Source organism: Sus scrofa, chromosome 4 (genome assembly GCF_000003025.6).
Source record: "Sus scrofa isolate TJ Tabasco breed Duroc chromosome 4, Sscrofa11.1, whole genome shotgun sequence".
NCBI lineage: Eukaryota > Metazoa > Chordata > Mammalia > Artiodactyla > Suidae > Sus > Sus scrofa.
In genome coordinates this window covers 97,415,747-97,439,126 of record NC_010446.5, presented here as the reverse complement: position 1 = coordinate 97,439,126, position 23,380 = coordinate 97,415,747, and the positions used below count along the sequence as shown (strand labels likewise).

General features: G+C 43.7%; 1 protein-coding gene across 2 annotated transcripts; it reads right to left on the bottom strand.

Moving 5' to 3' along the window:
- Nucleotides 865–23,236, bottom strand: TDRKH (tudor and KH domain containing). 2 transcript variants are annotated; one of them, NM_001244274.1, is given in 15 exon segments: nt 1,497–1,569; nt 1,753–1,840; nt 2,476–2,572; nt 2,839–2,940; nt 3,892–4,043; nt 4,322–4,386; nt 4,616–4,788; nt 4,976–5,136; nt 6,893–7,214; nt 7,325–7,464; nt 8,461–8,650; nt 9,232–9,338; nt 10,020–10,156; nt 15,476–15,534; nt 23,110–23,187. In NM_001244274.1, coding segments are annotated over 12 exon segments (1,677 nt in total). In that variant the 5' UTR covers nt 10,144–10,156; nt 15,476–15,534; nt 23,110–23,187; the 3' UTR covers nt 1,497–1,569; nt 1,753–1,796.

Sequence of the window (23,380 nt, the reverse complement as noted above, 5' to 3'; positions counted from 1 at the left end):
TTTGATATCCTTACATGCCAGTGCGTTTTTTTTTGGGGGGGGGGGGCTGAACTTTCAGCATGTGAAGTTCCAGGGCCAGGCACTGAAGCTGAGCCACAGTAGCAACCACACTGGATCCTTAATCTGCTGAGCCACCAGGGAACTCCTTTAAGTCTAAAGTCTTCCACTTGACATTGGTGATCCTTAAAAAAAGGTTCACTTGCCATTATTCTACCACCCACATTAATAATATTTGCTTTCAAGTACTTTCACAGTTCTCATTGGATCCTCACAATACTGTCAGAAACAGACATGCTGTAAGGAAGCAGGCTCTGTAAGTTCACAGCAAAGATCTATTCCCAGAACCCATGCTTCCAGGATCCTAATGTACCCCTTCCAGGTGGGGTCTTATTTACAAGCCTAAATTGGTTTTGGTTCTTTTTTTTTTTTTTTTTTGTCTTTTTGCCATTTCTTGGACCACATTCGTGGCATATGGAGTTTCCCAGGCTAGGGGTCGAATTGGAGCTGTAGCCACTGGCCTACACCAGAGCCACAGCAACGCGGGATGTGAGCTGCATCTGCAACCTACACCACAGCTCACAGCAACACCAGATCCTTAACCCGCTGAGCAAGGCTGGGGATCGAACCCACAACCTAATCGTTCCTAGTCGGATTCGTTAACCACTGCGCCAGGACGGGAACTCCGGTTTTGGTTCTTAGTGAATAATTAAAGTTACTTTAGGGCAAGACTTTGATCTGAACTTGAAGGGAAGACACCTGTTTCACGGATGGTTTCCTGAGTGAGGTGTTTGGCAGTTTTCACCTGATGGCACTTCAGAAGATAACCATAGGCTTGTTTCCACCTTGTGATTCAACCAGCATTTAGTTTTAGATAATTTTCTCGAGAACTTTATTCAGTAAATCCCCAAATGATTTAAACAGCTACATATGTTCTCTCTATGGCTGTGTGTGTACACACATTATAGATACTATAAATTTAGAATATTTCCTGAGTTGCCTCTCTCCTTGTCTACTTGTATTTCAACCAAAGTTTACAGGAGCACTGTTTCAAAAACTTGTCTTCAATAACATCTGCAGTTGAGGCTGGGAGGCAGTATTCTCTTCCTACTTCCTGAAGCTTTCTTAATATAACTATGCTGATTTTTGCCTTGGCCTCCTTCTTCAACTGCAGTCTTTTGAGTTCATCACTCAAAGAACTCCTGTTAACCAGAGTCACCTGATGAGGTGAGTCTGAAGTCTGCAGAATTATCATTTCTAATAACCAAACCCTGGCCACTTCCCAGCCTCAAAAGGGATACAGCCTAGCAGGAGGGTGCACTGTGACTGGCAGAGGGCAGTGAGCTGGATTCTGAGCCTACAGCAGTACTCAAGCACTGGAAGGAGGGGAGGTGGTGGTGGTGGTGGAGTTGGGGCACAGGTTTGTCTCCCTCCACCCCACATGCTTTCTGGTCATCCTGTGGAAGGACAAATTGCACTTGGTTCATAGCAAGCCAGATCAGGTATACAATGGATGGGACAGATCTCTTATCATGGGCTCTTCTCTCCAGGCACCGAATCTTATGCCAAATCCTGCCAAAGACACAAACACACAAAAACACAAAAAACTTGAAAGGGCTCAATCTGAAAGTAAAGCTGCAGGAAAGCAGCTGCAGAGAAGGGGTAGGAAGACAGGCTGTGGGGAGGAGAATCAAGCAAGGCCCTTGCTGTCACCCTCATTACTTTCCTGTTGCAACAGATGATTGCTCTACTCACAGCAAAGCAGCTGGCTGAGACAGCTGAAGCTGACTTCAGAGTAATTAGTCATCTTCAAGGTTATCATCACCAGATATAGAGGCAGCTTCTATTTAGTAGAAATGAAGAGAAAGTTAGATACTACCCTAATGTAGCAGACACTGCCACGGAGGCTCAGGGAGAAAAATGGGCTTCTTGGTGCTCAATGACCACCTTGGTTAAGAGGCAATAAGCCATAACAATCTCCCTAGCATGGAGTTTCTGTTGTGGTTTGGTGGGTTAAGAACCCAACTAGTACCCATGGGGATGCAATTTTGATCCCTGGCCTTGCTCAGTGGGTTAAAGAATCCAGCATTGCCATGAACTGTGGTGTAAGCTGGCAGCTGCAGCTCTGATTTGATCCCTAGCCTGGGAACTTCCATATGCCACAGGTGCGTCCTATTAAAAGAGGGAGTTCCTGTCCTGGCTCAGTGGAAATGAACCTGAGTAGCATCAATGGGGACACAGGTTCGATCTCTGGCCTCACTCAGTGGGTTAAGGATCAGGTGTTGCTGTGGGCTGTGGTGTAGGTCACAGATGTGGCTCGGATCCTGTGTTGCTTGTGGTGTAGGCTGGCAGCTACAGCTCCAATTTGACCCCTAGATTTGGAACTTCCATATGCCTTGAGTGCAGCCCTAAAAAGACAAGAAGGAAAGAAGGAATGAGTAATGTGAAGATGTTCTAGGGAGCAAATACTGTTTGAACCTGATAAACTGAGGCAGGAGAGGGTATTTGCCATCTCTCCAGGGCTCTTCTTGGTCTCGGTAAGCATGCTGCTGAGAGAGACATCTGTTTCTGTGGCCTGAGGGGATGAAAACAAGAGAAAAAGGAAGAATATATTTGGCTGGTAAGAGAGGAGACATCATCTCATCAGTTTGCTGGCAGAAGACGGTAAAGGCAGTCGATTTTGGCTGCTGAGAGGGACACAATGCCTCTGATCAACAAGTAGAGCAACCTAAAGAGAGCACTCAACAAACTGTCATGCATGAATAGAAGGCCTCATGTCTCTTGAGGCACCAAAATCTGCCCCCAAAGCAGCACCCTGAATGAGTACAATGACTCACTCACCACTTTATGCAACATCACTGGGATAGCTCCGTTTTCTTCCATGTCCTCGGGAAGCTCAATTGCATATCCTTTACGAACTAATTCTAACCCAATATCAAGTTTCTGACAAGAGAAATAAGAAAGGAATGATGTTCTTTCTGAAGGAAGGCCAAATCCAAGGAAATGAGGCAGAAGAACTAGGATTGAGATATATATATATATATATATATATTTTTTTTTTTTTTTGTCTTTTTGCCATTTTTTGAGCTGCTCCTGCAGCATACGGAGGTTCCCAGGCTAGGGGTCGAATCGGAGCTGTAGCTGCTGGCCTACACCAGAGCCACAGCAATGAGGGATCCAAGCCACGTCTGCAACCTACACCACAGCTCACGGCAACGCCAGATCCTTAACCCACTGAGCAAGGCCAGGGATCGAACCCACAACCTCATGCTTCCTAGTCAGATTCGTTAACCACTGTACCACGACGGGAACTCCAGGATTGATACTTTAAAAAGGAGCTCCCGGTGACTCAGCAGGTTAAGGATCCAGCATTGTCACTGCTGTGGCTCGGACTGCAGCTGTGACGTGAGTTCAATCCCTGGCCCAGGGAACTTCTGCATGCCACAGGTGCAGCCCAAATACCAAAAAAAAAAAAAAAGAAAAGAAAAAAAGAAAAAAAAAAATCCTTTGGTGGTTCACTAAGATCTTATGAGGTAGGAATATCACCAAATAGAGGTCTCTGGGAAAGAAAAAAAGAGGCTAGGTGTTCCCATGTTGATGCAGCAGAAATGAATCCAACTAGGAACCATGAGGCTGCAGGTTCGATCCCTGGCCTTGCTCAGTGGGTTAAGGATCCAGCATTGCCGTGAGCTGTGGTGTAGGTCACAGATGTGGCTCAGATCCTGCATTGCTGTGGCTGTGATGTAGGCTGGCAGCTATAGCTCTGATTAGACCCCTAGCCTGGGAACCCCCACATGCCGCTATATAGCCCTGAAAACCAACCCCACCAAAAGAAAAGAAAAAGGAGGCTATAATATACTAAAAAAGTGAGCAATGAGTGAACCTCAACCTTACCTTTCCATTGCTAGTATCATATAAATAGATCTGGGGCCAAGTTGAGACCCCAGACTGGACGTAGCTAGAGATCTTGGCCACCAAGGGCTTCCAGTTAGCACAGTGAGTGAGTCTGTCAAACTCATCCAAAGCTTCCTCTTCCCATTGGTCACCTGGCAAAAGATTGGATGGAGAGAGAGTGCCTAAGAAGCAGTCTGACGGGGAGAGGATTATGCCCTGGAGGGAAACTGCAACTACCTCTAACTACTCCGCAAGGCACCTATGTCTGATTGCCAGGCAAGTTTCTGGCTGTGGCTTTCTAGTACTGGGGAGGAAAAGGCACTGTGTCCACAGAACTCAAAAAGCCTGGGAATGTGGGAATCCCTCCCATGTTCTCTATGAAAGTTATTCTATTTGGAGCCAAGGTCAATAGGTGATGGGGCCAATTTACCTGTAGGGGCGATCCGTGCCAGACTACACTCTATTGCTTGAAATGGAAGGCTTAGGAAGTCACTCCTAAAGTGAAAGAAATTGAAATTAGAATCCTAGTGCCAGAAGGGCCATTTTATATTTCTTATTCTAGATAGTACCAGTTATCCCAGAAGAAGATAATCACCTGATCTTTGCAAAGAGGCTCTCTTCCAAATCCCCCTGGTGATGAATGCCAACAGCTCACCACACCATGGCCAGAACTGAGTCAACAGGTGAGATACCAGCCTGATTCCACCCTGGGCCCCACACCGACCTGAGCACCCTGAGGTCCCTCAGCGGGCAATCTCCATTATCTCCAAAGTCAACAAAGTAGAGGTCCAGGTTCCCATTCTCCAAGGTGCCAAGGACCTGGGCTCGATACCAGGAACCATTTGTAGGTAAAGGTGCTGCGACAATGTCTCCTACATGCACAGTCAAGTCTTCAGGCTACACAAGGGGATGAGGAGTCAGGACGGGGCAGAGTTGGAGGGGGTAGGCTAAAAAGTAAACAGTGAATACCAGAAGGAAGAGAGAACAAGCCACTGCTCCACAGAAAAAGGGGAGAGAATATGTCACAATGAAAAAGATATACCCCTCCTCATCAAACCCCAGCCCTGTCCCTATGGCAACTTACCAGACTGTTTTCATAGTGCTGGGTCATCTCACTGATAAGCTTATCCAATTGCAGGCTCCGAGAGCCAATGATTTGGATCCAGAAGTGATTAGGATGTTCAGAGGCAGAGACATAGACTTCTAGGAATTCATCAGCATGGAAACTGAAGTCTGGACTGGGGACTAAACACAGGGATAAGCAAGTTAACTTGCAGAATCATTACCATCTAATATGGAGACCATTATCAGAATCACTTTTGGTTGAAGTGGGGGGACTGCATTGGGGGTTGAGAGGTAGAAATATCAAGCAGCTATTACCATTTAAAAATTGCTGGAAGGATAGCTGGATGAATTCTATAAGAATATCCTGAGGAAAGGTACTAAGCTATGTTGTTCTCTCCCATATGAGACTGAGTAATAAAGAGTTTGTTCACATTCTTAGTCATCTGCCATGTATTCAAATCATCCACCAATTACAACAAAGGGAAGTGCCCGTATGCTAGCCACAGCATGGACCATGGAGAAGATACATGGACAGATGTGTGCCTGTTCCAGATCCCATTCTACCACTGACTCATTATGTGACTTTGGACAAGTCTATGAACCTCTTAGGGGCCCTGGTCTTCCCTGCCCATCCCATTACCAATGCACAGAAGAAAAAGCCTACAGCCTTTTCATTCTTCTTGGTGAAGATTTTTTTTTTTTTTTTTTTTGGCTTTTTAGGGCCGCACCCGAGGCATATGGAAATTGCCAGGCTAGGGGTCGAATCGGGAGCTACAGCTACTGGCCTACGCCAGAGCCACAGCAATTCCACATCTAAGCTGCATCTGAGACCTATACCACAGCTCACTGCAAAGCCAGATCCTTAACCCACTGAGCGAGGCTGGGGATCAAACCCGCAGCCTCATGGTTCCCGGGTTTGGATTCGCTTCCACTGCACCACAATAGGAACTCCTTTCTTGGTAAATATTCTTAAAAACAGTAATGAGGAGTTCCCACAGTGGAAACAAATCTGACTAGTATCCATGAGGACACGGGTTTGATCTCCAGCCTCACTCAGTGGGTAAAGGATCTGGAATTTCTGTAGCTGTGGTGTAGGCTGGTAGCTGTAGCTCCAATTTGACCCCTACCCTGGAAACCTCCATATGCTATGGGTGTAGCCCTAAAAGACAAAAAACAAACAAATAAGAGTAATGAGACAGGAAAAAAAGTCAGATTCAGTATTTTACTCATTTAAATATGTTTGGAGAAAGAACGCCATGTAATTCAACTACTTGATGTATTACAGACTAGTTTCCTGTGAACTATCTATAATTAGCTGGTTTGTATTCAGAAAGAAATATTTGCTTTCAGTACTAATCTAAGTAGGAGTTCCTGTTGTGGCACAGCGGAAACAAATCCCGCTTGGAACCATGGGGTTGCAAGTTCAACCCCTGGCCTCGCTCACTACATTAAGGATCTGGCATTCCTGTGAGCTGTGGTGTAGGCCGGGGCTACAGGTCCGATTTGACTCCTAGGCCTGGCAACCTCCATATCCTGTGGATGTGACTCTTAAAAAAAAAAAAGTACTAATCTAAGTAAAATATTACAAGAGAGTCCTATCTGTGATTAAAGTTGTACATGTAGTCAAGAAAACAAATTATTCTTTGTTGTTTCCTATTTGGGGTTATCTAGGCCAGTGGATACTGATCCCTTTTTGTTACATTTTTTTCTCTCTTTACGGCTGCACCTATGGCATATGGAAGTTTCCTGGCTAAAGGTGGAAACAGCGCTGCATCTGAGGCCACAGATCTAACTCCCATCTGCGAACTATGACAAAGCTAGAGGCAACGCCAGATCCTTAACCCATTGAGTGAGTCTGGGATTGAACCAGCATCCTCACCCACCTACGCTGTAGTCTTAACTGGCTGAGCCACAATGGGACCTCCTTGTTACATACTTTCAAACATGGACATCTCGGAACTGGTCTGAGCTCCAGACATCTGAAAGCTGTCATCATTATTTTTCTCCCAGGAACTTTCTTCTGGTCCTATAACAGCCAAGTCACCGCCTCCTTTGTGAGGAGGAACTGCCAGGGGCGCAGGCTGCTCCAGGCTAGGACCAGTGTTTTTCCATAAAGCTGGCTCTCCAGCGCCACCTGGTGCTCTCACTTCCTCTCTCCTTACACTGATTGGCTGCTTGCGTGGAACTCTGGTTTCTGCAGAATGAGCAATTCTCTTTCTAAGTTCTTCATCTTCTGAAACTTTCTCTAGTATCAAATGCTGTGGAAAATAGGAGAAGGGATGATATCTACATGGCCAAATATTGAATCAGGATGGAGTAAACGGTTCTTCTCATTCTTAGATACAATTCAAATCTCTCAGCTACTTGCCTTGGCTGCTGCCACTTCCTTCTGTGTTCCTGAGATTTTTATAAGTCTTGATAGTAGCAGTGTCCCCTCCGATTCTTTGTCACAGGTTATTTTGGCTCCCGAGGCCTTACAGATAGAACGAATTGTCTCGCCACCTCTCCCTGCATTGAACAATACATAAAAAGCTTCCTTCCTGGCTAAGCTTAATTACTAGAGATACCACTATTTTGCATAGACTACGAGAGTAGAGTCAGTTCTCATCTTCAAATTAAATAGAATATAAGACAGTGAATGGAAAGCAGGAGCTACTGGAATCCTTACTATAATAAGAATATTAGATTATTTGCTCTATCAATTTTATTTAAATTATAAACATTGGCTAGGTTGATGTGATCATGTTACTTTCATTCCTTTTTTTTTTTTTTTTTTTTTTTTGCTTTTTGGGGCCATACCCTAGGCATATGGAGGTTCCCAGGCTAGGGGTCCAATTGGAGCCGTAGCCACCGGCCTACGCCAGAGCCACAGCAACGCGGGATCCGAGCCGCATCTGCAACCTACACCACAGCTCACAGCAACACTGGATCCTTAAGGCACTGAGTGAGGCTAGGGGACTGAACCTGAAACCTCATGGTTCCTAGTCGGATTCATTTCCGATGTGCCACGACGGGAACTCCTACTTTGATTTCTTGATCACTCAGCATACTTTACATCCCCACTTCATTAGAAGGTATCCTACATGGTGTATGAAACACTGGACCAAGGACAGGGTATTTCTCTGCCTTTAATAGCAACACAAGGAATGCTCGAGGAGAAACCATAATAGATGCTCTCTAGAGCACTGTCTTGAAAAATCTGGGATAAAATAAACATCCTTAGCTTCCCTTTAAAAATCTAATATGAGGTAAATACGGTTACCCTTCTTCTGGAATACTTCTGGAAGCTATCTGTAAGGTTCAGATCATACAACTTCTTGAGGTAATGAGTATTGCTTTACCACTGTTTCTGTAAAAAAAGTAAAACTCTGGTCTCAAAGTCCCTGTCTTTTTTTTCTCAGCAAGGTGAAGGGGAAGTAGGTCGGGAAAAACCCTTGGGAAGGTGTAAAAGAAAGGCAAAGGTAAACAAATAAGGAAACAGCAGACGAAGCTGTCCAGTGGTACCTATGATTCTGCCCACAGATCTCTGGGGTACTGAGAGCTGCTCAGACACTGGGGTATTCTCTGTCAGGATCTGATGAATTGCTGCTTTGGCCTTGCACACCTGAACAGGAAAACCACTGATAAGCAGGACCCGCTCATCTCCTATATCCTCCGTGTCCACATCGATCCGAGCACCTGTCTGTTTTCGTAGCTGCAGAGAAAAGGATACGTGGTGGTATGCTCTGGAAGAGCTCTCATCTGGGTCAGTTAAGGATACTCTAAACCTAACCCTGGAGGTAGATGGAACACAGCAGTCAGTTAAATCAGTGCTATAAGTCCTCAATTATGTACCCTTATAGAAGGAGGTTAGAGACAAAGGCAACCCCAAATAGCAGTTAATCCAGATAGTTTCTCTGTGTTTAGAACATTCTTCCCCTCTAATTTTACTGGGATCAGAGAATCGACTGTTTTCTTGACATTCCAACTGAACAAATGGAAGATGGTAAAAAGGATCAGGCGGCAATTAAATAGCTACTGTCGATTAATGAGAGTTCATAATTCCATAGTAGAAAGGAATGATTCAAGCTAATCGAGCTGAGAATCATCCAACTTAAAAATCCCCATTTCAAGCTAAGTCATCTATTCTCCAGGGAGTAGAAGTATTATCTCTAGAAGGAAAATAGCAGTTAGCTTAAAAAGTTCCTATGTTTTCTCTGTTTAAAATACACATAGTGTGAGTGGGTTTTATGGAATGGGCCCAGAGGGAAAGCTGTTGCCTGCTCGCACACTTACCTGTTTAATATTGGCTCCTTGCCGGCCAATGATGAGCTTCACAGACTCCTGGGGAACTCGCATCTCTATCTCGATGTCATCCTCCCCAACAAATGTCAGTCGCTCCTCTGCACAGATCATGGCTCATCAGAGGAGACTTGGATACCACCCAGAGCTACTACCTCTCCTCCCCTGAATCTAGCTTTCAAAGAAACAGGGATACAAGAGAGAAACTGAGCATCTCAACCATAAAGGGAAGCGGCACCTGAGTGGGAATTAGAAGGTCCCAAAAGACCAGAAGATGGGCATCATCTCTGGGATACTGTTTCCAAATGCTAAAATGGGAGAAAACATTTTGCTCTGCAAGGAAGGGGTGCTGGATTCTAGGCAAACTACTTCTCCCAAGACACGACTCCTAGAGAAGAGTGAAGGCTAGAAGTTGCCTGAGGAGTCTACTAGGCTCAGAACTTCGCTTTTATGTGCTTACGTCATCTCTCTAGGTCCTACTCTCTAGGTCTGGCCCATAGGAAAAGTGGATCCCATAGTTAGTCTTCTAAAAATAGAGAATATTAAAAAGTTTGGATATAAAAAGAGAGAGAAGAACCCATTGTGGTGTTGGTGTTGCTGAAAGGAACAGATCAACAGAATTATAAAATGGGTTATTTCATAGACTAGCTTCGCATTAACAATATAGGAAAGAAGAAACTTTGTCTCAAAGACCCTTCACAGAAAGCCATTTAGATCTCAACAGATGATAGTCTAGAAGGAAAGTTTTCATTTCAGTTTAACAAGGCCATAGATTCACATACCTCTGCTTTCCCTATATCTGCGATATAGGATATAGGCAACTGTTGCACTGGCTGGGATCCCAAGGCCCAGTGCTATTTTCTGAATAGTGGACAAACTTGTCCAAGAAGTCCGTTCGGTGGCCATTTTCTGCTGCCTCCTAAAATAAGCAAATGAAGGAAAAGGAGTTTTCATACAACTTGTATAACAGGCAGAGAGACTGGGAACATGTTACAATATTATTAAAAAGAATACTGCCTACTTTCCCATTTCAAGAGCTTGAGCAATCTTGAAGTCTACCTCATGTGAAAGGTCTCGGGTATTTTTAACAAGTTAGCTAAGGGGGACATACACATACAACTCAACAGAGGGACACTTCTTCCCCAACCCCTCCAAAGAATTATACATTGATTAGTTTTAAAAGACAAAGGAGGAGTTCCCTTGTGAAATAGTGGGTTTAGGATCCAGCATTGTCACTACAGTGGCTCAGGTCAGATCACTGGCCCAGGAACTTCCCACATGCTGTGGGCACAGCCAAAAAGAAAAAGAAAAAAAAAAAAGAAATGGAGAAAAAAATATTAAATGAATCATATATTTTAAAAAATTTAGATTTCATATCAAACTATCTAAAATTCCTTATATGTGCACTTCTATGTCTCCAGGCTTTTCCAGAAGCTGTTGTCTCTGCAAGGAATGGCTCTCCGGGCCTAGCTTTAGGCTTTGCTACTTCTACTTTTCTTGTAAGTATGGTCTATTTGCTATTTGTACTCCTTATTTCTACTCACTTCTCAACTAACTTTAACTGTTTTCTCTTGATCCCTCACCAAAACTACAACTTCCTAGGTAATCAACCTAGAGGGCACTTCTAAGCTTACACCTGTGTCCTCTTTCCCGTGATTTCTCCTGTTTACCTGGAGGAGTCTTTTGAGTTTTGAGCTTGTCTTTCAGTGACCTCTATCCATCAGTATTGTTACTGGGCTCTCTAAGGGCATTTCTATATATCATTGAGGCTTCAACTACCACCTATAGGCTATGTCTCCCAAATTGTACCTGAATTAATTCTGAAACTCATCAAATCTCATTTAGACTACTGCCATGGCCCTTGCTATCAGTCTCTCTCTGACAATGTACCTTCATTTTGCTGCCAAGCATATTTTAACATATCCCTCACTGTATTTCCTTATTCCATAAACTTTCTCATCCTCCCAATTATTTCATGCCATCTCTCTGAAGCCTCTAGTGCTTCCTTCTCCATCCTCCCTCTCAACTGCTGTTTCTGTGCTTCCTACTTCACTGAGAAAGTAGAGAAATTATTAGCAAACTTACAAACTGATCCAGCTACCTCCATCTGTGCCTAAATATTCTATCTTCTTTCCTGTGGCCATTGATGAGCTGTTTCTGTTCCTAGCACTGAAGTCTCTCATAAAAGTGTTCTCCTTCCTTCTCCTGCTTCATTTTCCTCTCAACTGAGTGTTTCCATCAGCAAACATGTCCTTATTTCTTTCTTAAAGAAAATCTTTTCTCAATTCCACTTATTCCTCTAAACACTACTCATTTCTTTCCTTTTACAGGAAACTCAAGAGTGTCAATCCTACTTCTGTGCTCAATTTCTCTTCTTGAATGTCAAGGTCTTTCCTTGGTGACCTTGGATTTGCTAATCCAATGATCAATTCTCAGTCCTCACTTTACTCCCTCAGGATGTGGCACAGCTGGTGACTCCCTCTTTCCTGACACTTTCTTCACCTGGCTTTCACCACGGCACTCTTTCCTGTTTTTCCCTCTCTCTTTCTGGCTGTCCCATCAATCTCCTTTGTTGTTTCCTGCTTCGTTTTCTATCCTTGAAACACTGGAGTGCCCCAGAGCTTCGTCCTTTGCCTTCTTTGCTCTATCTCACTTCTTTGGAGATCTCAAGTCTCATTCAGTCTTGTCTTTAAACCCCATCGATATACTGATTTAACTCCCCAATTCCTAGATCCAGTTAGGATTGTTCTCCTTAACTCCAGGTTTGTGATCCAACTGCCTAAGCAAAGTCTCCATTTGATGTTTAATAAGCATCTGAGACTTAGGTGCAATACCTAGCTCCTGATCTCATCCCCTTCCCGTGGTCTTTGCCATCTCAGTAAGTGGCAACTCCATCTTCCAGTTCCTCAGGTTAAAAATCTTACTTACTTCACCTCAAACAGAACATGCATCTTAACAAATCCTATTTGTTCTACCTTCAAAATATCCAGAATCTGACCACATTTTACTTCTCTACTGCTATGACCACCATCTGCTCTATATCACCATCATCTCTTGTCTAGATTATTGCAACTCTTTTAATTATGTTCCTGCTTTGCCATTGTTCATTCAGTTTATTCTCAACAGCTGGAATAAATCAAATAATGTTTCTCATCTGCTCGAAAACTTCCATGACTTTCCATTTCACTGTGATTAAAAAAGTCATTATAATCACCTGCAAGGTGTTCATTCTCCTCTCCCCATTAGAAAGTAAACTCGGAGTTCCCGTTGTGGTGCAGTGGTTAACGAATCCGACTAGGAACCATGAGGTTGCAGGTTCGATCCCTGCCCTTGCTCAGCGGGTTAACGATCTGGCGTTGCCGTGAGCTGTGGTGTAGGTTGCAGACGCGGCTCGGATCCTGGGTTGCTGTGGCTCTGGCATAGGCCGGCAGCTACAGCTCCGATTCGACCCCTAGCCTGGGAACCTCCATATGCCGTGGAAGCGGCCCAAAGAAATAGCAAAAAAGACAAAAAAAAAAAAAAAAGAAAAATCCTATTCCTTCAGGTCTCAGCTCTACCATCACCTCTCGGAAGCCTCTTGAATTTCTCCCAGCTAACTGAGGATGAGGTTCTCTTTAGCTCATACTGCTGTGAATGATGCCTATATGATAGTACTTATTAACACTGTATGCAACTGTTTATCTAATACACCTGTGTCCTCCAGACAGGTGGCTTCACCAGTAGTCTTACAGGACACAGTTCAACCACATTTATTAGGCACTTCTATGCACTGGATGCTACTGTAGTACTAAGGATCCAAAGGTGAAAAGATAAAGTAGCTACCATGCCACCAGGCACCTTATGTACATTATTTTATTCAATCTTCATACAATCCTGTAAGGTAGGAAATATTAACCCCAGATTTACAGAGTACACACGCTTAAAGATGTTACCTAACATCTCATCCAGAGTCTGGGTTATTACTCGCATATTAGAAACCTTTTTTTGGGGGGGTGCACCTGGGGTGTACGGAAGTTCCTGGGCAAAGGGTCGAATTGGAGCTGCAGCTGCTGGCAACAGCCACAGCCACAGCCACACAGGATCCAGGTCTAGTCTTCGACCTATACCACAGCCCATGGCAATGCCAGATCCTTAACCCACTCAGCGAGGCCAGGGATCGAACCTCATGGATTATCAGTCTGGTTCGCTACTGCTGAGCCATAATGGGAACTCCCTACATATTAAAAAACATTTTAAAGTGACTTTATGACTTCTGCCCTGGCTTTTACCTAAACTCTCATGGGAGCACTACCTGGTGTCTTTATCCTGATCAACACATTCAATTCAAAATTATTAACAAATACTGGTGGAAAACATTGCAGGTGGTAAAAAAACTAAAGAAAATGTCTATTTCCCAATATTACAACCTAGTAAAATAAAACACAATGTAGCTTTTAAAAAGATTTGCTTTAAAATGAAGAAATGGGGAGTTCCCACCATAGCGCAGCAGAAACGAATCCCACTAGGAACCATGAGGTTGCAGGTTCGACCCCTGGCCTTGCTCAGTAGGTTAAGGATCTGGCATTGCAGTGAGCTGTGGTGTAGGTTGCAGACACAGTTCGGATCCTGTGTGGCTGTGGACGGCAGTTGTAGCTCCAATTTGACCCCTAGCCTGGGAATCGCCATATGCCGTGGGTGCGGCCCTAAAAGGCCAAAAAAAAAAAAAAAAAAGAAATGTAATTTACGCTATAATTTGCCTCCAGGCACTAAAAGTCAATCCAAATAATTATGACATCCAAGATATGTCACTCACTTATCCTAGTTAAGACTAAGAACATATTCATTAATAGAGGACCTACTTAGAAATAAAACTTTGGTTCCAAATATGTTTCCCGACAGTCTTTTAGGAAAGAGTGATGAGGGAAAGGTGAAGACCTACCACAAAAATCTTATTCCAAGGAGCAGATAAAAATCACATAGAGACTGGAGTTCCCATTGTGGCGCAGTGGTTAACGAATCCGACTAGGAACCATGAGGTTGCGGGTTCGATCCCTGCCCTTGCTCAGTGGGTTAAGGATCCAGCGTTGCCGTGAGCTGTGGTGTAGGTCACAGATGTGGCTGGGATCCTGCGTTGCTGTGGCTGTGGTGTAGACTGGCAGCTGTAGCTCTGATTAGACCCCTAGCCTGGGAACCTCCACATGCCGCAGGAGCAGCCCTAGAAAAGGCAGAAAGACAAAAAAAAACAAAAACAAAAAACAGGACCAAGTTTTTGCATCTGGCCTTGGAGAGTTTTGCTGACCTAAAGAAATAAACTTCTTCAGAGAACTACCAGAAGTTTGCCAAATCTATTTTTTCTAGTCAATAGTTTAAATATATATATGTAAGTATGTATACATCCTTCCCCCCCGCCCCCCCGCCCGGTCTCTTTTTGGCTGCACCTTTGGACACATGTAGAAGTTCCCGGGCCAGATACAAACATGACCTGAGGTGCAGCAGTGACAATGCTGAACCCTTAACCCACTGAGCCACAAGGGAACTCCTCTAGTCAATAGTTTTAAACAAAAAAAAATTTTTTTTTTTTTTGTCTTTTTGCCATTTCTTGGGCCACTCCCGTGGCATATGGAGGTTCCCAGGCTAGGGGTTGAATCAGAGCTGTAGCCACTGGCCTATGCCAGAGCCACAGCAACACGGGATCCGAGCCAAGTCTGCGACCTTACACCACAGCTCACGGCAGCGCTGGATTTTTAACCCACTGAGCAAGGGCAGGGATTGAACCCGCAACCTCATGGTTCTAGTCGGATTCGTTAACCACTGCGCCACGACGGGAACTCCTTAAATTTAATCTACTCTCTTGCCCAGACTCATGACCTGAAGAGAAAAACCACCTTTTATTATCTTGGTGAGAGGCTCTTTTCTTTTTTTCTTTTTTTTTAGGGGCCACACCCGAAGCATATGGAGATTCCCAGGCTAGGGGTAGAATCAGAGCTGTAGCTGCTGGCCTACACCACAGCCACACAACGCTGTACCCGAGATGCGTCTGTGACCTACACTACAGATCACAGCAACGCCGGATCCTTAACCCACTGAGCGAGGGCCAGGGATTGAATCTACATCCTCTTGGATGCTAGTCAGATTCGCTTCAGCTGAGCTACAATGGGAACTCTGAGCGGCCCTTTTCAAGTGTCTTTTGTTATTCCTGCTAATTAGTTACGAAGTAACCATTATATAGATGGTCTCTGACAACAATGGTTTGACTTACAATTTTTGACTTTACAATGGTGCAAAAGTGAAATGCACTCAGTAGAAAGGATGCTGGCCCTAAAAAAAAAAAAAAAAAAAAAAAAAAAAAGAAACAAGAAACAAGAAATCATGCTTTGAATTTGGATTTTTTCTTTTTTTTTTTTCCGCTTTTTAGGGCCGCACTGGCAGCATACGGAGGTTCCCAGGCTAGGGGTCTAATCAGAGCTATAGCTGCTGGCCTACACCACAGCCACAGCAACACCAGATCCGAGCTGCATGTGTGACCTCCATCACAGCTCACGGCAATGCCAGATCCTTAACTCAATGAGAGGGGCTAGGGATCGAACCAGCAACCTCACCGTTCCTAATCGGATTCATTTCCACTGTGTCACGTCAGGGAATCCTGAATTTGGACCTTTTCTCAGGCTAGTCAGCCAGCAATAAGTGGTAGGATACTCTCAGGGTGCTGGGCGGTGACAGCACACTGCAGCTCCCAGTCAGTCACAGCATCACAAGGGTAAACAACCAATACACTTACAACCATTCTGTTTTTCACTTTTAGTCTTCAATAAGTTACATGTGATGAAGTAAAAGTTCATATTCTAAGGCAAGTCAAGGATAATCTGAACATAAAAAATTTTCTCTGCCCTTGGCCTCTCTCCGATCTTCTGTGCATTGTGTATCTGGATTATGCCGACCAAACCTCACCATTGGCAGAAATACGTGCTCAATGTAAAGTGCAACACTCTTGAGAAGCTAGACTCAGAAGCAGCACACATTCGATTCACCACTGTTCTCAAAATTTTAAGATCTCATATCTGAAATAGGCTGCCAAATTAATGAGAAATTGTGTCACAAAGGTCTAACAGCTCCTGTGCAGGCAGACAGCCACTTATGGGGATACCAGCTGGGTTTATGTATGCTTGCAAGTACTTAATTGGGAATTACAGGAAATCCCATCCTGAAATGACCAAGACTGGATTCTCTCTGACATTCCCAAACCAATTTTTTACACCCAGTTAAAGCTGGAACTCTCCTGGATCTCTGCCCACAGTGTTAACTGGAAACAATGTAAAAGGTTCTCTTATTTTTATTTTTTGGCCCTACATGTGGCAGGTGGAAGTTTCAGGTGTTGGACTTCCAGGCCCCTTCAAGGAGACAGAACTCAAAGTTTCTGGCCAAGAATTACCAGACCCTTATCATCTCCCCACCCATCTCACTGTAATGCCACCCACCTCCTTTGAGCAACCTGGTCTACTCCTTCCTAACCGCTACTGGAAAAGGTATGTGGCTCATTCCTCACCCATTTATAGGGGCTTTATACATCAGCGAGTGCCTCGTAAGGCCCCCTTCCCTCCAACAAATCAGCAGGTCAGCAGGTGTATGCTGAGACTTCTCTCCCTGGGCTGTAAAAACAGACATGACCACGTGCCCAGAATTGGCTGTCCCTGATTGTCAGGAAGCGGGCCCACTGTGTTAACAGTGTCTCAATAAACTTGTCTTTTCTTCACCTTGTTTTGAATCTAGAAAATTATTTTTTCCGACGCCCGTGTACAGACCACAGCACCAGGGACAGGGATTGATCCTGTGCCAAAGCAGTGACAATGTCAGATCCTTAACCTGCTAAGCCAGCAGGGAACTCCAAGAGTTTCTCTTTTAAAAATTAGGTTAGCAGGGAGAAATATTTGCATAAGGCTAGCTCTTTGAAACTCTAATGCCTATGAATTAGAAAAACTTCCAAATTGTTGAAATTTTAGAGAGCTCTCATCTTAAACTGTGGTACCTATTTTAACTGATACACAGAAGCCCCCTGAACATTTCAAAATAGCCTCATTGAAAGATTTGTTGTACAAGACCAATGAAAGATTAATGATATAAAAGGTCCCTGGAACTTTACATCCCCTCTATCCTCGTTTTAGTAATCCTCTAATGCACTACACCTTCACTACAGGGTGAGTGGCCTTTCTACTCCGAAAACACTATTAAATGGTTACCTTTAGAAATGGGACCCCTTGAGGCTATAAGCTATAGTGAAAGTATTTCTTAAACTCAAGGAGGAGCCTCAAGTGTTTGTAAATGGATTGCCAAGTTGAGAAGCCACTGGTTTGATTAAACCAACCCCAGCTGATAAAGCAAGACAGAATGGGGAGGGGGGGAACCTTCTCCCCTAAACTAAGCAAAACTCCAAAATTGGTGAAGGGGTATGTCAGTCCTTTCTTTTTTTCTTTTGGCCGTGGAAGTTCCTGGGGCAGGGATCAAACCCACACCACAGCAGCGAGAGAGCCACTGTAGTAACAATGCTGATTCTTAACCCGCTGCACCACAAAGAACCCTGGTCTGTGGTGCACTGTGGTCTGTCCGTTCTTTCCTGTCTTTGAGGTGGCCACCCAATTCTTTAAGGAATTAACAACTGTCCTTGCTTTAAAAATCTAGTCTTTACAGGACCAGAGGTGTGGCTCCAGAAACAATACAAAGCCCACCAATTCTTTTCCACTCCCCAAACCTCACCTATTTACCTTAAGAGACAAGTATTGAAAAACAAAAATCTAGCCTTTAAGGAACAAAGCCCTCCTAGGAGGAACTTGCTTTTCTCCTCCTGTGCCTTTAAAAGGCAAATATTCTACTGGGTTTTCTCCAGGAACTCTTATCTTAACCATCTTTTTCTTTTCTTTTTTTTTTTTTTTTTTGGCCGCCCCAAGGCATATGGAATTCCTGGGCCAGGGATCAGACTAGAGCTGCAATTGTGAACAACGCCCCCGCTGGATCCTTAACCCACTGTGCCAGGTGACAAAAGGAACCTAAGTCCCAGGACTCTAGAGATGTCCCAGTACTTTGTTGCACCTCAGGAACTTCTTGACTATCTTTTAAAAAGGCAAATCTCATGCAAATAAAAACTACAATGAGTCAGAATGGCTATCATTAACGAGTCCACAAATGGAGATCTCTTGTGGTGCACAGGGTAAGGATTCAGCTAGCGGCTTGGGTCGCGTCTGTGGTACAGGTTCGATCCCTGGCCTCAGAACTTCTACATGATATGGGCATGGCCAAGAAAAAAAAAATCTACAAATAACAAATGCTGGAGAGGGTGTGGAGAAAAGGGAACCTCCTACACTGTTGGTGGGAATGTAAACTGGTGCCTTAATGTCCATTGACAGATGAGTGGGTAAGAATATGGTATGTATGTATGTATGTACAGATATACACATACACACAATGGAATACTAGCCATAAAAAAGGATGAAATAATGCCATTTGCAGCAACATAGATAGACCTGGAGATCATCATACTAAGTCAGAAAGAGAAAGACAAACTTATATGTGGAATTTAAAATATGACACAAACAAACTTGGAAAAGGGGGTGAGGGAGGGATAAATTAGGAGTTTGGGATTAGCAGGTATACACTACTACATATAAAATAAACAAGATCCTACTGTACAGCACAGAAAACTATTTTCAATATCCTGTAATAAACCATAATGGAGACTATGAAACAATATGTATATATACATGTATAATTGCACTTTGACATACATCAGACACAACACTGTAAATCAACTATACTTCAATTAAAAAAAGATAAGACACAAATTCCAACAAGAGTATGGGTAATTTGAAACTTATCAATGACAAAACCTGAAGTGTCTTCTCCATAAATGTTAGTAAAAAGGGTTTAGCCATCTAAACAGGTGACTTTGATTTGTTCCATCTGCCAAAAGCCCAATTTGAATCCAACCACTTGTAATGATGAGTTTAATATTATTGTACCTAAATCATGGCTGAAATTTTGGAAAGAAAACTATGGCATGTCTGTTTGCAGGCACGTATGTGTATTGTAGATGTGTGGTACTGCCAAAATTAATTTGTAAAAGAATATTTCATTGGCTTAAAGGAAATTAAACACTTAAATCCTTCCTTCTCCAGATCTCTGGCTTGGTTGCGTCTTTTTTTTTTTTTTTTGTCTTTTTGTTGTTGTTGTTGCTATTTCTTGGGCTGCTCCTGCGGCATATGGAGGTTCCCAGGCTAGGGGTCGAATCGGAGCTGTAGCCACCGGCCTACGCCAGAGCCACAGCAATGCGGGATCCGAGCCTCGTCTGCAACCTACACCACAGCTCCACAGCTCACGGCAACGCCGGATCGTTAACCCACTGAGCAAGGGCAGGGATCGAACCCGCAACCTCATGGTTCCTAGTCGGATTCGTTAACCACTGCGCCACGACGGGAACTCCCTTGGTTGTGTCTTGTAGCTTGACACTCACCAGAGGGTGAAGCCAGCTTTTGGGGAACTATCTGGGAAATATTCAGTACTGAATTTACATCTGGTGTTAGAATTAGGGTAAGCTTGCTGGTTTAATAATACATATCCAGGGAGTCATCAACATTAAATATACGACTTTTATTGTATCTAGGTTTACTAGAAATCAAGTAAGACCTTATATCTCTTGCAAAGTTTGTCAGCAAGAAAATAATTTGATATGATGAAAATCTTAAGTAAATAAAATAGAAGTAAATGAAATGAGTTTTTAGGTAAACTCTTTAGGAATAATTACACTTTGGGACCCTCTATAATAGTCTCTCCAGATTTTGCTAATTTGAAATTTAGAGTTTTGCTAAATTAAGTTAAATGATGGAGGTCTACTGAATATCTAGATAATTCCTACATAAAAGGAGATAACTGAAGCAATAGTTACTGAACACAGACTTCCTCTTTCAATGAGACCAAAGACATTTGGAACCATTAATATGTTTGGTGCCACACTAAGATATTTTCTATAGAAAAGCAGGTGTATTCTAGAAACCATAAATATATTCATAAGTTTGCCAATCTACAGAATGAGGATGAAAAAAGACACTTAATACTTGCTTACTATTCATTAAAAGTCAGTGTTTTAAAAGAGCTTTCTAATATGTGTATTTTGAGCTACTAGAATTAAGGTAAACATATCATTATACAAAGGAAGAGGTGTATTTTCAGGAAAAAAGTATGCAGAATGGAAAAACATTGCCTTTGAGATTTTTTGTCCTTTTGTCCTTTTTAGGGTAGCACCTGTGGCATATGGAGGTTCCCAGGCTAGGGGTTGAATCAGAGCTGTAGCTGCCGGCCTACACCCGAGCCACAGCAGCGCCAGATCCGAGCTGCGTCTGTGACCTACACCATAGCTCACGGAAACGCCGGATCCTTAACCCACTGAGTGAGGCCAGGGATGGAACCTGAAACCCCATGGTTCCTAGTTGGATTCATTTCTGCTGTGCCACGACAGCAACTATGAGAGGTTTTTTTTTTTTTTTTTTTTTAAAAATATGGCTGCACTCACAGTATATGGAAGCTCCCGGGCCAGGGATCAAACCCTCACCTCTGTAGCAACTCAAGCCACTGCAGTCAGATTATTATTATTATTATTTTTGCCATTTCTTGGGCCGCTCCCGCGGCATATGGGGTTCCCAGGCTAGGGGTCGAATCGGAGCTGTGGCCACTGGCCTACGCCAGAGCCACAGCAACGTGGGATCCGAGCCGCGTCTGCAACCACAGCTCATGGCAATGCCAGATCATCAACCCACTGTGAGCAAGGGCAGGGATCGAACCCGCAACCTCATGGTTCCTAGTCAGATTCGTTAACCACTGGCCACGACGGGAACTCTTAACCCACTGTGCCACAGTGGAAACTGTTCGAGATCTTTTATTGTCACTTTGGTTAAGAGAATAAGTATTGTTCCACAGTGATTTATGCCTATTTGACCAAGTGTTTTAAAACTTTGGTATTTTTGACAAACTTCCCAAAGATCAAATTCTTTCTTTTTTCTTATTAAAACTCATTATTTATTTACTCATGAAGGTAACATGCACAGAATACAAGATTTAATACTTTAAAATGTGTGTGGTTTAAAATCTCCCTCCTACTACACAGAAGTCTCTGAGGTAATAAATGGCATTTATTTCTTGTACATTTATCAGAGCTCCAAAGATCAAATTCTAAGTGAAGTCTGTTTTACCTCCAGCTAACTTTGAGGTTTTTCAAAGTATCCCTGGAACATCTCTTCATCTGAGAGAGAGGACAGAATGACCCTTTCTGACCCTCTTTCCTAGTTTGGGTCTCATTGCTATGGATTTCCATAGCACTGCAAACATCCCTTCATAACACATGCATTGCTTGTAATTGTTGATTAATGGCTATGTCTGTAGTGAGGATGAATTGAAGGCAGCAGCAGCACGTATTCAGACCAATTCAGAGGCTAGTCCAGGTGTCAATGATGGAGATGGTGGGAAGTAAAAAAGATGGATTAGCGTTTCAAAGGTAGAATACACAAGACCTAGCAACTGATTTATGGAAAGGTTAGAGGGTGAGCCAGGGAGCTGGCTATCAGGTTTCTCATTTGAGCACCTGGTAGATGGTGGTATCTGAGAATATTAATGATTTTATTGTGGAGGGGTGTGGGTGGCAGGATGAATGTGGCAAGGATGAATTTATTGGGTGACTTCTATTTGAATCAAAACCTAAATTTTACTAACTCCTCCTCAAATATTACAAATAAAGTCTTTTTTGTTATCAGCTGATACCTCAAGGAATGAGGTATTAATATCAACTAATCGATAGTACAGTTTTGTTTACAATTTACATATTCTTTCACATTAAGTTTCTCTCCCAAGAAAAATAAAAGTGGGAAATAACATGATGGAAATGGGAATAACTATAATACTGAATGCTCATTTGTATTTGATTTTATTACATCAAATTGAATATGAAGGGGAGACCAGAACTTAAGACCACAGCTCCTAGGAGAAGCTAGGTAAAAAGAAGACACGTGCATCATTTGAAGGTTGAGAAATGTAGCCAGACAATGCTTTTCAGCAAAAGCTAACTTCAAATTATCTTGACATTTGTATTAAAAGGTTGCTAACAACTATCTGATATGCATAACTACAACTTACTTTTATAACTTCAAAGTCACTTTCTGAGCTCCACGGGGGCAAGGATCTTATCATTCCAGTATCTCCTAAAAACCAGAACTTAAAAAGTACCTAAAACATGGTGATAGGTTTGTTGAATTGAGGCAGCTCATTCAATTTTCCTCATTTTTGCTACACTTATTTTTAAACCAGTGAGTGAAAAAAGCCTCCACCCACTTCTCTCAAGCTAAGAGTAGCTCTGACATGTGAGTCTTGAGCCAAAACCCACGACGCTATGTGCCTTAAGGATGAAAGAGGGAAACTGGAAAAACAAACCAAAACCCCCTTATTATTCTGACAACGGTAAACAGTCATCCTATCAGATAATACACTAAAAGGCTGCGAAAAAGCAAAATGCAAACTGATAACCTGATGGTGCTTCTGAGGCTCAAAAAGGACCAAAGAGCCCAAACTGGCTTGGGGGGCGGGGCGGGGGGGGAACCTTCTCGCACTGGTGCAAGTGTCCACGGTGGCTAAACTCTGGGACCCGCGCATTTCCTTTGGATACGGTTACCTGCCCCAGGGTGGGAGAAAGTTGCCCCCACACACAGCGCCTCATCGCCCCGGGCGCGACGCCAGCCCCCCGGCCCCACACCCTCGCCTCGCTCTGAGACGCCTCCCTTCCCTCAGCCCATTTCCTCCTCCTTGCTGCCAAAGGAACCCCTGACCCAGCCTCTCCACTCCCCAAGGCTCCGCTCCCGTCCACACCTTTACTGATCCTCGAGTCAGCCGTCGCGCGCTCCGCCTCGCACCTCAACCGGAGCCTGTCACCTCTTCTCATTCGCAACGCGCCTCAGAGCCCCGCCGGCCTCTCTTCTGCCGCCGCTTCCCCGCCCCCGCTACTGGCCCGGACCAATCAACACTCGGTTAGCAGTGCGACCAATTAGCCTTCCCCACCACAACCAATCCTCGCGCGGGATGCCTCTGAGCGACGGCGCTGCTGCGTACTGACACCCAATTACCCGGATGGAATTCAAAG

Coding starts and splice junctions, on each gene's coding strand:
- TDRKH (XM_013997124.2), bottom strand. CDS start 10,143: ATGGCCACCGAACGGACTTCTTGGACAAGTTTGTCCACTATTCAGAAA. Junction 9,339..10,019: donor CAGATATAGGGAAAGCAGAG/GTATGTGAATCT, acceptor TGATCTGTGCAG/AGGAGCGACTGACATTTGTT. Junction 2,941..3,891: donor ATGATACTAGCAATGGAAAG/GTAAGGTTGAGG, acceptor TTCTCTTGTCAG/AAACTTGATATTGGGTTAGA.